Source organism: Poecilia reticulata, linkage group LG16 (assembly GCF_000633615.1).
Source record: "Poecilia reticulata strain Guanapo linkage group LG16, Guppy_female_1.0+MT, whole genome shotgun sequence".
Taxonomy (NCBI): Eukaryota; Metazoa; Chordata; class Actinopteri; order Cyprinodontiformes; family Poeciliidae; genus Poecilia; species Poecilia reticulata.
Genome location: NC_024346.1, coordinates 32,620,910 through 32,636,652, shown reverse-complemented (window position 1 = coordinate 32,636,652; position 15,743 = coordinate 32,620,910). Strand labels below are relative to the sequence as shown.

General features: G+C 40.7%; 1 protein-coding gene across 2 annotated transcripts in view; it reads left to right on the top strand.

Annotated features, from left to right (window-relative positions):
* The window catches only part of spag1b (sperm associated antigen 1b), a 20,376-nt gene extending 4,633 nt beyond the window's left edge, over positions 1-15,743 (top strand). For both annotated transcript variants that reach the window (XM_008432888.2, XM_008432889.2), the window contains exons 10-19: positions 191-323; positions 1,408-1,848; positions 6,111-6,210; positions 6,526-6,678; positions 7,955-8,112; positions 9,757-9,898; positions 12,749-12,875; positions 12,990-13,148; positions 13,844-14,167; positions 14,259-15,743. In XM_008432888.2, the coding sequence (XP_008431110.1) occupies positions 191-323; positions 1,408-1,848; positions 6,111-6,210; positions 6,526-6,678; positions 7,955-8,112; positions 9,757-9,898; positions 12,749-12,875; positions 12,990-13,148; positions 13,844-14,167; positions 14,259-14,387 (1,866 nt within the window). In that variant the 3' untranslated portion in view covers positions 14,388-15,743. The remainder of the gene's footprint in view (positions 1-190; positions 324-1,407; positions 1,849-6,110; positions 6,211-6,525; positions 6,679-7,954; positions 8,113-9,756; positions 9,899-12,748; positions 12,876-12,989; positions 13,149-13,843; positions 14,168-14,258) is intronic.

The following is a 15,743-nucleotide window of genomic DNA, read 5'->3' as shown; positions in this document are numbered from 1 at the left end:
ATTTTCCTTTTATGTGTCATTTTTGAATAAGTTCATTGTGAAAATCTCTTTTTTCCCCTTAAGGATGTAATATTCGGTAATGTATCTTCTTTAGATCAGTTATACATGGATGGTAGTTTCTGTTGACATACATAAATTAATTTGGTTTTGGTTGCTAACCAGGTCTAATGCACAAATTGTTTTTGTTTAGCAACTTCTGTCTAAAATTGAGAAGAAGATGTCAGATTGCCCACCAGAGCAGCAAAGCAAGGGGAAAAAAATCCTCATTGAAGAGATGGAGGAAGACTTGTGTTGTAGCAAAGAAGAACAGGAGGAGCAGAGAGGTGAGACACAATTATCAGTATACCTGATTTCCAGACTTACACACAGACTGAGACGAGAGAGGAAATAGCCTGAAGATGTCGTTCCATGAGTGTTTCTAGAAGCCACCATGCAGTTCATTTCTTTTTTCTTTTTAAAGCATATTCAACATTTATTTATTATTGTAAAGGTATTGTAGAGATATACATGACTTTAATGAACCAAAACAATGTTATAAACCAGAGTGGGACACAATGTGAGAGACAAATAGAGGCAGACTGAAAACAACTAAATACTCAAGGTATTTGTTATTATTTATGCTTTACATGGTCTTTTAGTATTGAGGTGTATTTTGTTTTACTCAGCTTTTCCTTTTTTGCCTCTACCTTGGATAATAAATTAGGACACTGGGATCATTTTTAAGAGTGCACTGATATATTGACAAGCTGATAAATCGACCCTATTTTTAGGAGACTGGCGATTGGCCGATACATACATGTGAAAACGATCTTATCTGCCTCCACAAAGGTCTGAAAATCAGCCGCTGTCCCCTTTTGCTCTGCTATGAGAGAGAACTGACCAACACCTGTCCACCAGGTCACGTCTGCACGTAAACATTTAACAATAGTCTTCCCACTGTTACCAACTTAGCTACTTTGTCGCTATATGTAGCAACTTTTCCGACAAAAAAAAAATGGTAGCGGCCAAAATCTAAATTGGTACACCCCTAGAGCCTAGTAAAGATCAAAACTTTATGTCTTCTTATGTAGAACGCAGACCTGGACGAGGGAACATTTTGTTTTTCTTATGTACACACAGAACATCTGAGTGAGCTCTAATAATAGCACGTAATAAGTGCTGTGGATAGAGGAAATTCCTCTTGTCCCTCAGGGTTATGCGATAATATCTGCATGTGAGTTAATTCCCTCCCCCATAAACAGCTTTTGTAATTGACTGCTCGCAGTTGGTGTTTCCTGGAACTCCCCGTTTGAGGTGTAGCATGTGTCAACCCTTCCCCCTCTGCCCTGACGTAACCGCTGACTCTTTCCTGTGGGTGTCTCTGTCTCTCTCTCTATCTCTATCTCTCTCTCTCTGTCTAACTTCTAGCTCGTCCGGTTCAACCCAGCCAGCCTGTGGGAGGGGAGGAGAGCTCTGCTGCTCCTGCCGAAAGGGGAAACATGGGAAACGCTCAAAAAAAGCCCCACAGTAGAGGGGACGGGGGTCCGCACACTGACACCAGCAACTCGCATCATGGACCCTGGAGGGGGAAAGGGGGCACCTCGGATAAGTACAAAGTCCCAGAGGAGTCAAAGGAGAAGGTGGCCAACGGATCAAGCAATAGGGGATCGACTGCTTCAGCCCAGGGTGATAAAGGAACTACAGGTGGGGAAAAAGCAAAGGAAACTGTCAATCTGGACGCCCCCTGCGGAGCCCTCCCCCCACACCTTTCTCGGCTAAAGAATGAAGGGAACCTGCTGTTTAAAAACGGACAATTTGCCGATGCTTTGGAGAAATACTCACAAGCCATCCAGGGCTACACAGATTCAGGTGAGTCCTCACTGTTGACATTGTGCTGGTTAGTCAGACTCTAAGGCAGCAGGTAAGTCTGGAAGTGTCTTGAGAAGTAAACTTTACGGATCAAAGCGGCCACAGCAGGGCCATAGACAGGTACTGACAAGAAACTAGTGAGTCAGAATCTAACCAACTAGTGTTTCCTCACCAGCACACCCGTGTCTAGAGCCGGCTGATCAGATCGTTGCGTGTTTTAATTATCAGTAGCTGTGAGACTTTGGCTGACCGCTCTAGTTGCATATCAAAGGTCATAAGTTGTCAGCCATTACTGCGCTTCTGTTTTGATCTCTAGAATCTTCTGAATGACATTATTTGACTGGGAAAGGTTAGTTTCAGTTTGTCTGAAGTGAGTCAGCTCACACAGCAGTGGCCACTGCAGCCTAAGAATGGTCCTGAAACAGCCATGACATGACCTGGCGGTGCGTTTAATGACTCTGTGTCCTGAACACTGCGTCACAGTTAGGCTGCTGTGGAGTGGAGGGACAGCGTTTCTGTTTTAGCCTGGGCTAAGCCTCTCAGCTTTGCTCTGTCCAAGTCACATGACCACTAACCACTCACTGTGAAATAGAACGAGTTGGACTAGAGCTGTATTTTTTTTTTACAGGAAGTGAAAGCCTGAACAGTCAATGGAGAGAGAGAGAGAGCTCATAATTTCTGTGCATGTGTAGGCTTCTATAGGGAGCCCCACAGTTGTACACAGAATATGACAATAAGTGCAATAAACATTCCATATGAGTGTATTAGAACATAAATATGTCTCATAATGTAAACAGTCTCTGTTACATTAGCAGAAAGCGTTTGCTGAGACGTCGTCTCTGTCATGCTTCGTCGTTATCCGTAATCTGATTTGATTTGAAGAGCTGGCATGCTAAGCTGCTGCTATTTAGTACAACAGAAGCATGTTGCTCCGGCCATAACACTCAGACTCATTTCCGTAACTCTGTGACACAAATGTAAACCAAAACGATAAAAATAGGAAATGTAGCACATGTTGACTGGTTAATAGAGGCCTACAGGTGGTTTAATAATGAGCATCACCTCGATCAGTGGAGAACCAGGAGAGAAATGTTGCCGTGTTAGTAAAGCATTGACATGGTCATCATGGGGATAAATGTCATGGTATATTTTTTTATACTTCTAAACATTGTTAAAAGAACTTTAAACCAAATAACGTTTGTGAATTTTAGAACACATGATCAGATTATGGATATAAGCTCACAAACTTCCACTGATAATTGGTTAAATTAACTTTAGAAGGTTGTAGAAAGAGTTGGGTAGTAACTAGTAACATTTACATGAGGAACATGTTGGACAAAATGTACTTTTAGGAGTTCTTTTACTACGCTGTACTTTTTACTTTGTTGAGCTGCCAGTACTTTTATTTTTGAAGTATCGCTCATCTTCCTTGAGTGAAATTCACACCTGCAGTTTTTGTTAAAGTTTTATAAGTTTTATATAGAAAGAAATTGATTTAGAGAAAAATTGCTTTTGCCTGATTTTGCTATTTTGTAATTTTGTTTATATGAATTATTGTCATTTTTGACCATTAAATATAAACATTTCCACATTACTTTATATTTTGGCCCTCCTGATGAGGTAATTTTTAGACATTAAATGATGGTCTGTAGTTGATCTGGTCTACTCCGTACTTAAGAGGCACTTTTACCAAAGACCTTCCACATTGATTCTTGATAACTTTGGCTAAAAACAGGTGCAGGTTTTAGCAGTTCTTTTAGATATTTTATGGAATAATTGCACTGATTTTCAAAAGTTTGTTTTTAATAAACCTAAAACTAGTTTTCTGTGTAGTTCAGTTGGTAGAGCATGTGCACCATGTCCAAAGACTTTGACTAGGTGTTTGTCCTGGTTTCAATTCCTGATCTCGAGCCATTTGCTGCATGTCTTCCCCGTCTCTGCTTTACCCTTTCCAAAACCAGTTTGAATCTGTTTGAATCTGTCCCAAAGACAGTGATTCCAAAGGATACTGTCTTTGGATACAATTTGGAACACCAAATTGTATCGATTTTCCAGCCACCTAGCCCAAACTGTCCCCCTCAGATGAAAGGAATTGGATTACGACATCAAAGAACAGCACAGGAGGGAAGAAGGTTCAAAGTGATCGCTTCCACTATTAAGGCAGTTTTAAATCAACATGATGCAGTAAAGACACAGTTCCACTGGCTGATTTTTAAAATTTATAACAAGACATTTTCCCCATGTTATAAGTGAAATAATTTGCCAGTGAAATTAGTGCTTTTTCATCAATATTAATTAATGATCGACTTAAAACAAGTTCCTATAGTTTGCTCAAAAGTTGCAAGTCAGTTCTGTCTTATTTCAAGTATATTAATATATGCACTAGAAATTTGCACTAGAAACTAGACCAAAATATGTGGTAAGATTTTGTGTTTTTGCAAAGCAGAGGTGAGTAGAGTACCAAGACATGTACTCAGGTAAACACAGAGCTACTCTGTGTTGTGGTGGCGCAGAGGTTTAGCACAATCCACATTTGGAGGCCTTAGTCCTCGACGCGACTGTCGCAGGTTCAACTCCCAGCTTCATGACCTTTGCTGCATGTCTTCCCACTTCTCTCATTACCCACTTTCTTGTCAATTCACTATCAAATAAAGATCACTAGAGCCAATAAACCCAAAGGAAAAAAACAACAACATAGAGCTACTCAAGTAAAGGTAAAAAGTAACTAAGAAATAAAGAACAGTATTTTATAAAAAGGCTCAACAAGTACTGAGTAACTGACCATCTTAATATTTTTAAATTATGTAGTCAGAAAGATAAAAATATGTTTTTGTGCAAAATTTTAGTATTTTAAAGACTGAAATGAAAAAACAAAGAATTCAAATAAGTGGCAAAATAATACAAAATAATACATTTAGACAGAAGGAATCCTTTTTATTTCCACATAAAACGTATGTCACCAATACTACAGTAGGTCATGTAAATTTAAAGTATGGCAAAGTTCTTTAAGGGACAATATGTGTTCTTTGTGGTTTCTTTTTAATAGTCAAATTGCACAACAGGGGGCTGCACAGTGGTGCAGTTGGTAGAGCTGTTGCCTTGCAGCAAGAAGGTTCTGGGTTCGATTCCCGGCCCCGGTCTTTCTGCATGGAGTTTGCATGTTCTCCCTGTGCATGCGTGGGTTTTCTCCGGGTACTCCGGCTTCCTCCTACAGTCCAAAAACATGACTGTCAGGTTAATTGGCCTCTCCAAATTGCCCCTAGGTGTGAGTGTGTGTGTGCATGGTTGTGTGTCCTGTGTGTCTCTGTGTTGCCCTGCGACAGACTGGCGACCTGTCCAGGGTGACCCCGCCTCTCGCCCGGCATGCCAGCTGGAGATAGGCACCAGCAAAAGGTTTTGACCCAAGTCATACATTTTGAAAGACAGTTATCTCTGATACTGACCAAAATAATGTAAAACCTTTGAATTTGAGGAAAGTTACAAAAAAATTTTAAAACAAAATGAACACTGAGGAGGAAGTGAAAGTAGCTGCTGCGATGTTTCTAAAATATTTCATGCTGGTGCAATAAACTAATATTATTTGGACATTGTAATTCATGACATGCAAATCTTTTAAAAGCTGTCGTCACTGCAGCTGAGAGGTACGTCTGTATACTTAAATAGATTATAGGAAACCAACTAATAAACCTTTCATTCAAAGTTATACTTTAAAATTTTAAAGGTGTAAAGCGATGAACAAAATTCTTCCTTTAGGAAATCATAAATGATTTAAGTTAAGAAAGAGTAAACATAATTTACAAGGTTTGTTAATATTTGAACATGCTAAAGAGTAAAGTAAAGTCTGGCTGCGGTTCAGTTATCAACATGAAACTGGAAGGAATTGAATGATGATATTAAATTTTGTGCTTTTTAGTGAGCTTTAAGAGCCTTAAAATGTATAATCATAAAACCTCACACTGTTACATAGATGTATACATGTATTGTGTAACACTACATTTATGTGAAATATGTATATACATGCCTATTTAAATATAATTGTGTGTATTTATTTATGTATTTATATGGACAGTACATAAGCTCCATTACTGTAGGTAGCTGAGTAGGGAAGTATAAGCCTTGTCTTCAGCCTAATCCTTCTTTTTTGGTAAATTATTGGTTTGTAAAATAGCGTTTTATTTTGTTTTCTTTTTTTTTTTTGTAATGTTCTTAATTTACCAACATAAAGTTCATCTGAAATCTGAAACTGGTTTCTCTCCATGCAGGTATGGATAGTCCTGAGGATCTGTGTATTCTGTATTCCAACAGAGCGGCGTGCTACCTGAAAGACGGCAGCAGTCAGGACTGCATACAGGACTGCACCAGGTTAGAGCCATGGCTCACTCCTAATCCAACGTGATGGCAGAGAAGCTACAGTAGCCGATCCCAGTCATTTAACGAAGGCGTGTTGAACCGTCACTGAGGGAACCTCCCATTAACACACCCTGAAACACTTAATGTCCCTGCAGAGGGATGGGGTTACAAAAACCATACTGATATGTCGTGTATTAAGTTACAGACATCTAAAATAGCATGTAAATATGAACTGTAAATGCAGAAACGCAATCTTCTCGTCTTGCATGTATCACAGAGGCCTTGATCCTTTGTCCTCATCTAATTATGTCTATTTATACTAACTAGAGCCCTGGAGCTGCAGCCGTTCTCCCTCAAGCCCCTCCTGCGCCGGGCCATGGCTTACGAGTCACTGGAGCGCTACAGGAAGGCCTACGTGGATTACAAGACCGTCCTGCAGATCGACATCAGCGTGCAGGCGGCACACGACAGCGTCAACAGGTGTTAGCTCCCACCGTTCAGAGCGGCTGCACTGAAGCAGGGCAAACTGAATGCATTCAGTTCAAAGTTGTTCTTCACATAACAGCTAATGCTTTATAGTCATTAGTTTCTGGCTGAAGCCTACTGAAAACCTTGATTTTACTTCTTTATCTGTTTATTTATGTTTGTAGACCCCACTATGTTAGGGTTGGCAAATATAACTCAATTGCCGTCTTCCTTACCACTGGCTGCCCTCAGGGTTGTGTAGTGAGCCCACTGCTTTTCGCCCCAATGACTCACTACTGAACTTCAGTTAATCATTTTACTGTATAAATTTGTATTGATATATTTAAATTTGTATGTATTTCTTTTATTGTTAGTGGAGCTGTATCAATCTGTAGGTTTTAAATGTGCAGTTGAATGACAGTAAAGACTGTCTTTGTCTATTTTTAGAACTTAAACTGTTACATGTCCAGAGACTTAAACACATCCAGGTTTTTTTTAGTCACTTAGAGATTTACTTTAGCAAAAGTCTATTATGGCTGCTAAAGTACATGTGCTTCTGTGCTGTGCTATGCAATACAAACACTTATAGTCACTCATCAGGTCAAGGGAAGTTTCTCAAGTTGCTCAAGTTCAAAAAAAAATTCATATTGAATAAATTAAATGTAGGAAGTTTGATCATCACGTCACCATCATTTAAACAGTGAAATGAGCAGCTTTTCTGAAAATATATTAGAGGTTATTTTGACACCTTCCCAAAATAATTGCATTTTTAGCCAAAAGAAACATTGGCAAAAAGATCACCCCCTTATAATTGCCAAAATATGATTTAGGTAAATAAATAAATAGGCACAAAAAAAGAGACAGCACATTATCTTAGGAAATTGATGATTTTAAAAATTAAAGTTAAAGTTAAATTTTGCAGAGCTTTACTCAAAGCTATAACTGGCTGATTTAAAAAGTCAAAGAGGAGAAATGTTTGTCTTTTAGTTTTAGATTACAGTAAAATTATTTCAGTATTTTCCCATTTTTATTTCTTTCTTTACTTTTCCGTTTCTAAAAATAGACATAGATAGACTTTAAATATTTTCACAACTTTTTATTTTTGCTTCTGTGTCTTTTCACCTAATTCTAACCCCTTTATTTGATTCGTTTACATTACGGAAAAAAAGAAGAAAAAAAACAGAGGGAATTACCGTAGTATTTTTGGATTCAGAAAGTGTAATATACAAAAAGTGAGTTTTTTGGGTTTTTTTAGCTCTGTACAAACCTGCTCTGTTTTTTTTCTCACCAGAATCACCCGGTTGCTGATAGAGCAGGACGGATCAGAGTGGAGAGAGAAACTCCCAGACATTCCCCTGGTTCCCCTGTCCGCCCAGCAGCACCGACGAGAAGACCCCCCCAGCCAGCAGGTTCTTCAGGCTCGAGCAGAAAAAGCCTCCAGAGACGCAGGTCGGTTGAAAACATTCACCCTCCACTGATGAAAACGGACCTGGACTTGTAGAACAAAACACTATGTGTTTTAATATCAAGAAATTTGCCATATTTTACAGCGCCTGACCAGTTTAAGAATGTAATTTTTTTACATGAATTATACTAAAAGGCAATCAGATACAATTGTGTGTATGAACTAGTTGTTGATTTTTTTTTCTCTAGAAATTCTTATTTTGGGGGATTTAAAAAAAATTTTTAGTTCAGTGGTGTCCTGTGGTGGTGCAGGGGTTAAGCATAACACACATATGGAGGCCTCAGTCCTCAACGTGGCCGTCGCAGGTTCCATTCCCGACCTGGTGACCTTTGCCGCATGTCTTCCCCTTCTCTCATTTCCCCACTTTCCTGTCAATTAACTATCAAATAAAGGCCACTAGAGTCGATAAAACCTTTAAAAAAAATTTTTTTTTAGTTCCATTCTGATGATTAATATTTTTGAAAGGCAATGTTGTTTACAGAGACGGTTCATTTTATTTATGGTTTTGTTTGTTTGTCACTTTTACTTCCTTTTTATTGATTGTTTTTGCTTGTTTTATTTTGGACATTTAAAATATATTCCAATTCCACTGTTAAGATCGAGCAGGACGGATCAGAGTGGAGAGAAAAACGCCACTCTGATCCGTTAAGAGTTCTTAAAAAAAATACATTTTAATTTCTCTTTGAGAGAATGAACTCTCGGGGCTGCACAGTGATGCAGTTGGTAGAGCTGCTGCCTTGCAGCAAGAAGGTTCTGGGTTCGATTCCCGGACCCGGTCTTTCTGCATGGAGTTTGCATGTTCTCCCTGTGCATGCGTGGGTTTTCTCCGGGTACTCCGGTTTCCTCCCACAGTCCAAAAACATGACTGTCAGGTTAATTGGCCTCTCCAAATTGCCACTAGGTGTGAATGTGTGTGTGCATGGTTGTTTGTCCTGTGTGTCTCTGTGTTGCCCTGCTACAGACTGGCGACCTGTCCAGGGTGACCCCGCCTCTCGCCTGGTATGCCAGCTGGAGATAGGCACCAGCAACCCTCCCGACCCCACTGAGGGACAAGGGTGTAAAGAAAATGGATGGATGGATGGATGGAGAATGAACTCTCAAAACAACAATATTATCAGTTATCGCGATAATTACTGGGATAATTTATCGTCTAGTAGAATTAGTTATGATGTCAGGCCTACTAACAAGTGGCTCGACTGAACTGTGATTTTGTATCTGAATTTTTTTGTGTTTGTCAAGCAAAGCCACATTACATTTGACACCTCCTTGAGCTGACCAGGCACTTTCCTCTGTCCCCAGGCTTTGCTCCAGCTGCTAATAATACACTTTAATAAAGAAAAGAGCTGCTGGCACACTTTTCCCTCCCTGATGATGCTCTGCAGCAGATTGATTAGCCCGTAGTTCACGCTGTGACTGATTGCTGACTTTCTCTCTCATGCCATGTGTCCGGCCAGCTCAGCATTCTTCTACAGTGTTAAACCCCCAGCTGCACAACACTGGCTTGTGAAAAGGAGGCCAATTAAAACGTCCTGCCAGCTGGATTTATGACGGCAAAAGAGAGGCAAATGGAAGTGGTCCACACAGGAATAATCAATGTTAAGTAATCACCTCTTTATTCTGTGTTGTAGAAAGGAGAGCAGAAGTCCGTTTTACAGCTTTGAAGCAAGAAGGGAATGATTTTGTGAAGAATGGTCAGTACCAGGAAGCTCTGGGGAAGTACGCAGAATGCCTTAAGCTAAAGCCAAAGGAGTGTGCTATCTACACCAACAGGTTAGATAACTCAGTATCTCTCTCTCTTTCTCTCTCTGTCTGCCGCTGTGTTCTTTCTGTTGTCGGCACACTGCTGAGAATGAAGAAAGGAAACTGCTGCTGGGATGAAAAATCTCCCGCTGTGTGATTCTGTTCGCACGTGTCATGAACTCTGCTGTGAAAATAGCATTTCTGTAGTACAACCAGACCAGAACAGAGGCCCAAGGTCACCTCAAGGTAGCTGCTGAGGAGCAACTGGCAAATGTACAGATCCTTCTCCAAAAAAATAGCATATTGTGATAAAGTTTATTATCATTATATATTAAAATGTGTTTTAATACCAAAAATGTCAACCTTCAAATAATTATGTTCAGTTATGCACTCAATACTTGGTCAGGAATCCTTTTGCAGCCTTCAAGGCAGCGTGGCATGGAGGCAATCAGCCTGTGGCACTGCTGAGGTGTTATGGAGCCCAGGATGCTTCGATAGCGRCYTTAAGCTCATCCAGAGTTTTGGGTCTTGCATCTCTCAACTTTCTCTTCACAATATCCCACGGATTCTCTATGGGGTTCAGGTCAGGAGAGTTGGCAGGCCAATTGAGCACAGTAACACCATGGTCAGTAATACCAGTGGTTTTGGCTCTGTGAGCAGGTYGTGCTGAAAAATGAAATCTTCATCTCCATAAAGCTTTTCAGCAGATGGAAGCATGATGTTCTCCAAAATCTCCTGATAGCTGCTGCATTGATCCTGCCCTTCATAAAACACAGTGGACCAACACCAGCAGCTCCCCAGACCATCACTGACTGTGGGTACTTGAYACTGGACTTCTGGCCTTCTGGCATTTCCTTCTCCCCAGTCTTCCTCCAGAATCTGGCACCTTGATTTCCGAATGACATGCAAAACTTGCTTTCATCCGAAAAAAGTACTTTGGACCACCTAGCAACAGTCCAGTGCTGCTTCTCTGTAGCCCAGGTCAGGCGCTTCTGCTGCTGTTTCTGGTTCAAAAGTGGCTTGACCTTTGACCTGGGGAATGCAGCACCTGTAGCCCATTTCCTGCACACCCCTGTGCACGGTGGCTCTGGATATTTCTACTCYRGACTCAGTCCACTGCTTCCCCCAAGGTCTGGAATCGGTCCTTCTCCACAATCTTCCTCAGGGTCCAGTCACCTCTTCTCGTTGTGCAGCGTTTTCTGCCACACTTTTTGCTTCCCACTGAGGTGCCTTGATACAGCACTCTGGGAACAGCCTATTCGTTCAGAAATKTCTTTCTGTGTCTTAMCCTCTTGCTTGAGGGTGTCAATGATGGCCTTCTGGACAGCAGTCAGGTCATCAGTCTTACCCATGATTGCGGTTTTGAGTAATGAACCAGGCAACAGTGGGGTGACGACCTGAAGGCTGCAGAAGGATTCGTGACCAAGTATTGAGTGCATAACTGAACATAATTATTTGAAGGTTGACATTTTTGGTATTAAAACACATTTCTTTTATTGGTCGGATGAAATATGCTAATTTTGTGAGACAGGGATTTTGGGTTTTCATGAGCTGTATGCCAAAATCATCAGTGTTAAAACAATAAAAGACCTGAAATATTTCAGTTGGTGTGCAATGAATCTAAAATATATGACAGTTTAATTTTTATCATTACATTATGGAAAATAATGAACTTTATTACAATATGCAAATTTTTTTAGAAGGACCTGTATTTAGAGACAAGAGATTATTTAATGTATTCTTGTCCCTTTTTTTTCAATATTTAACCCTCCTATGATCTTAAGAGACGTGGTCAGTTGAACCTCACGAGCTTTTTAACGTGTGCGCAGTCTGACCTGCACTTTTACGAGTTTCCCCATTGTGCGACTGCGACATCTGCCACGCTTCACCTGAGCGTCGTGCTACGACTGCAGTTTCCAAAACTACACAAAAAAGGCTCGTATAGGCGCACACAGAGTCAACCCTGCCGGACCGCGCACAGAGTAAAAAAACTTGTGGGGTCAAAATGACTTAAGAGGGTTTAAATATGCTTAGATCTTCTGTATCAGTTATTTTCTTTTTTCTTTCTCTCTTTTTTTTCTTTACTAGTTTTCAGGGGAAAAGGGGTCTTTTGCTGAATTACTGCCTTTTTAGAGCAGTAATTAAGTGGAAACTGTACTAAAGATACATACGTTTTGCATTGAAGATAAACAAAAAAGTCTTGTAAATATGTTCTACCTAAAATTCCTTAAGTGCTGTAGTTTTAGATTCACCCACTTCGAACTCTGTGAAACAAAATATACTATTGAACACATTTGGCATCCAATTATTAATCAGTTCATTCATAAAATGACCAACAGATTGGCCGTACACTGGGCTTAGCTTTTCATGATGATGTTCAAATTAAAATCCGAAAATTGATAAAATAATCGATTGCCAAAATAACCGTTAGCTGCAGCCCTACATAAGGATTATTTTCAGTCTTAAATGTCTAAAATTCTAAAGATAAAAATGTCTTAAATTTAACTTATTAAATTTGTAGAAAACTCTAGTTGAAAGTAATCCTCTTTCTACTGTGACTTTAAAAAGTATTCACACTCCTTAAACTTTACAACCCCAAACATAACTGTGTTTTATTGGGATCTCGTAATAAACACAGAGAAGTTTTGTTTCCGACCATCTTTACTCTGGTACCTATGAATAAAAGTGCAAGCAACCAGAAGAAGACTCATTTATAAAGCTAGCTAGCAGAGCTAGGTCACAGAACAATATTGTGCTGTTTAATCCGTGGTCTGATAATGACAGAACATGGAGCATGTTATCAAATTCAGATGATAGGAATTCGTCTGTCAAGCCGAGCAGCTGGTGAGCAGAACTGACAGGTTGTTGGTCCGATTCCAGAGCTCTGTGCTACCTAAAGCTGCAGCGGTTCGGTGAGGCCAAGCAGGACTGCGACGCAGCGCTGGAACTGGAGCCGGTCAACAAGAAGGCCTTCTTTAGACGGGCCCTGGCCAACAAGGGCCTGCAGGTCAGCGCACACAAACACCACGCTTCTGTCTTCATTAAGACCGCCGTTTACACAAACAGCACATGAGGGAGCAGCGTGAATTCCACAGCCAGTTTGTGTGTGCGCTCCCATCAGGACTACCTGGCATGTAGCTCGGACCTGCAGGAAGTGTTGCAGCTGGACCCCAACGTGCAGGAGGCTGAGAAGGAGCTGGAGGAGGTCACGGTCCTGCTCAGACAGAGTCTGTCCAGCGCCACACAGGACAAACCCAGGAAGACCGTCGCCATCACAGAGGTACGTCTCTGTTCCGTTTCATGGCCGTCTGCGCTCTGCTCACACCTGAAGACACGTCCTTTATTTCTGATGAGGTCAGAAATAAAGGACGTGTAAAGCGTTATTTTTCTTTTAGGATACGATATGATTGGAGCCCCAAGTTTCCATAAATGTTACAGATACGTTTTAATAAATTAGAATATGTGAATCAATGAGGCTCGTTTGTCAGCTTAAAAGCACCTTTTGATCATAACTTTCTACCAGGAAGTAGATTGCTTTGCATTTAGCCCACATTTCTGTATTAAAGTTTATAATAAGTTTTATTTAGCTGTATGTGAAAAATCATCATAATTAACAGAAAATGCTCAAAAACATCAATTTGTATGAATATGAAGCTGTTTCATTCGGTGAAATAAACCTTCACTGATCTAATGTATTAAGATACACATCAGCAAAAAACAAGGTAGTCCTGGTTGGAATTCACATTACGGGCACACTGATTGAGGTTTTTTGGCCGACCACCGATTTTTTTTATTATTATTATTATTTTTATTGTAAACGTTGCTAAATATAGCAAGAGTTGCTAAGTAAATCGTACATGTGTGGAAGCTGATGTGGTGGGTCTGTCAGCCGGTGGGGGATTTTTCAGACGTTTGCTGAGGTTTCACATCCATAACTCACATGGCTCTAAGACGCGTGTCCGTCTCGTACTGCAGGTCGACGGTGAGGAGGCCGTGACGGAAGCTCCAAACTCCGAGAGCATCTTCACAGGAGACAACATCAGCATCAACCTCAAACCCAGCAGCGCCTACGAATTCGGTCAGTCTTTGAACACAGCGCGCTGCTGCGGAAACACGGCAGCCTGCGCCGAACTGCTGGCATCCACAGAACCAGAACTGCTTCCCCAGTATCTTAGCAACCAGCTGGATGGACCCACCATCAGCTTCATCGTGAAGGCACTGGACTCCCATTTACTGGAAAAGAAGCCCGGCTTGGCGTACCGGCACCTCGATCAGCTGCACACCACTGACAGGTTCCGAGTAAGAGGGGATTCAAACGGTTTCGTTGGTGAATATTTTAAAAATATGACTCGTATATGAATGAAGGTAAACAGCTGTACTGTGTCTGCAGGTGGCTCTCATGATGCTGGAGAAGGACGAGCGTCGCTACGTGACTCAGCTCTTTGAGCGTCTTTCAGCTGTGAAGAGCGCAGAGTTCACCAAGGATGATGTTCAGAATCTGGCCAACAAATACGTCTGACCCCCCTCCCTCCACCTCCTTCACTCCTCCTCCATGCTGCATGAGCTGCTGCTTCTCCAGTTTGGGCTCTATGCAACAGAACTGAGCTCACAATGTTTCCACAGAAACTGATTGAAAATTTAACCGACTCCGACAAGTTCTGAATGTCCTCTTACGTTTGGATAATTCTTAAGATATCTTTTTTTTTTTGTTCGGAACAGTTTGCTATGCAAATTTTATGTACCAGCACAAACCACTTTAACTGAACATCTGGATCATTTAACTTGAAAGTGTTCCAGCCTCAATGTGGGATCGGTCGAGTGGAGAGTCAGACAGCAGGGCGGTCTCCCCATCTCACCCCCAGTGGTCAGCCGGGATTACATAACAGAAACTTGTGTTCCCAGAACAGAGCTTTGTTTATTTGGTCCATGAAGTTTTTGAAATCATAGGCCGTTGTTAACCAGCCATGTTTAGAGAAGGTATTCAGTGCTACTTAAGAAAACTGTGGCTGTTAGCAACTGAAGTTACCTCGCTACAACAAACAGAAACAACAAAGCTGATTGCTGTTCGCCGTAAAAAAAAAAGTTCGTGTTTAATTCGGTTTCACAGCAACTATGCAACAAGATGCATTGAATCACTAAGTCTTGCCACTGATATAAACTGGGGTCAGTAAAATCTGCCAGGTGAGGCAAAGATCCACATTCACCTTCATATGAGCTCCAAGAAATTAAAGCTAGAGTGAAGCAGCGTGCCTATCGTTTTGATTCAGCTAAATATTTGGTTTAGTTCCCAGTTTGATTTTTTTATTTTTTATTTTTAAATGAAACATTTTTTGTTTTTGATTTTTTTTGCACCGATAGCAGTTTTCTGTCTGATTCCAATTTTGGCCGATACCGATGTTTTTGTCCAAAAGGTCGCAAAAGCAACAGTGGGGTGACGACCTCTCTCAACAGAACAAAGAGGGTCAGTAGCTGATTTACAGAGCTTTGGAGGTAGATAAGGCCGGCGAATAAAATAAAAAAAATCACCCAAAATTAAGGAAATCTGGGCTGATTCATCAGTGCACCTCTAGATTTTTTTTGTTCTCAATTTGACATAAAATCAAACCACAATTAAAATCTGCATTTTTTTACATGCTAGAAGAATAAAAATTAAACATTCTGATTATCCTAAACTGAGAGCTGACCCAGTTTTAAACTCATTTCTGAATGTACAGCGTTAAATTCAGGGACCTGAACTAGGGGCGAAAGGCAATAATTCTGTATTTTACATTTGTTCTCTACAATCTAGTTTTAGCTGTGTATGTTTCAGTAAAAATGTCATCTGTACAGAATTCAGAGGCCTGTTCAATAAAGAAAGAAAATGTCTTTCATGCCA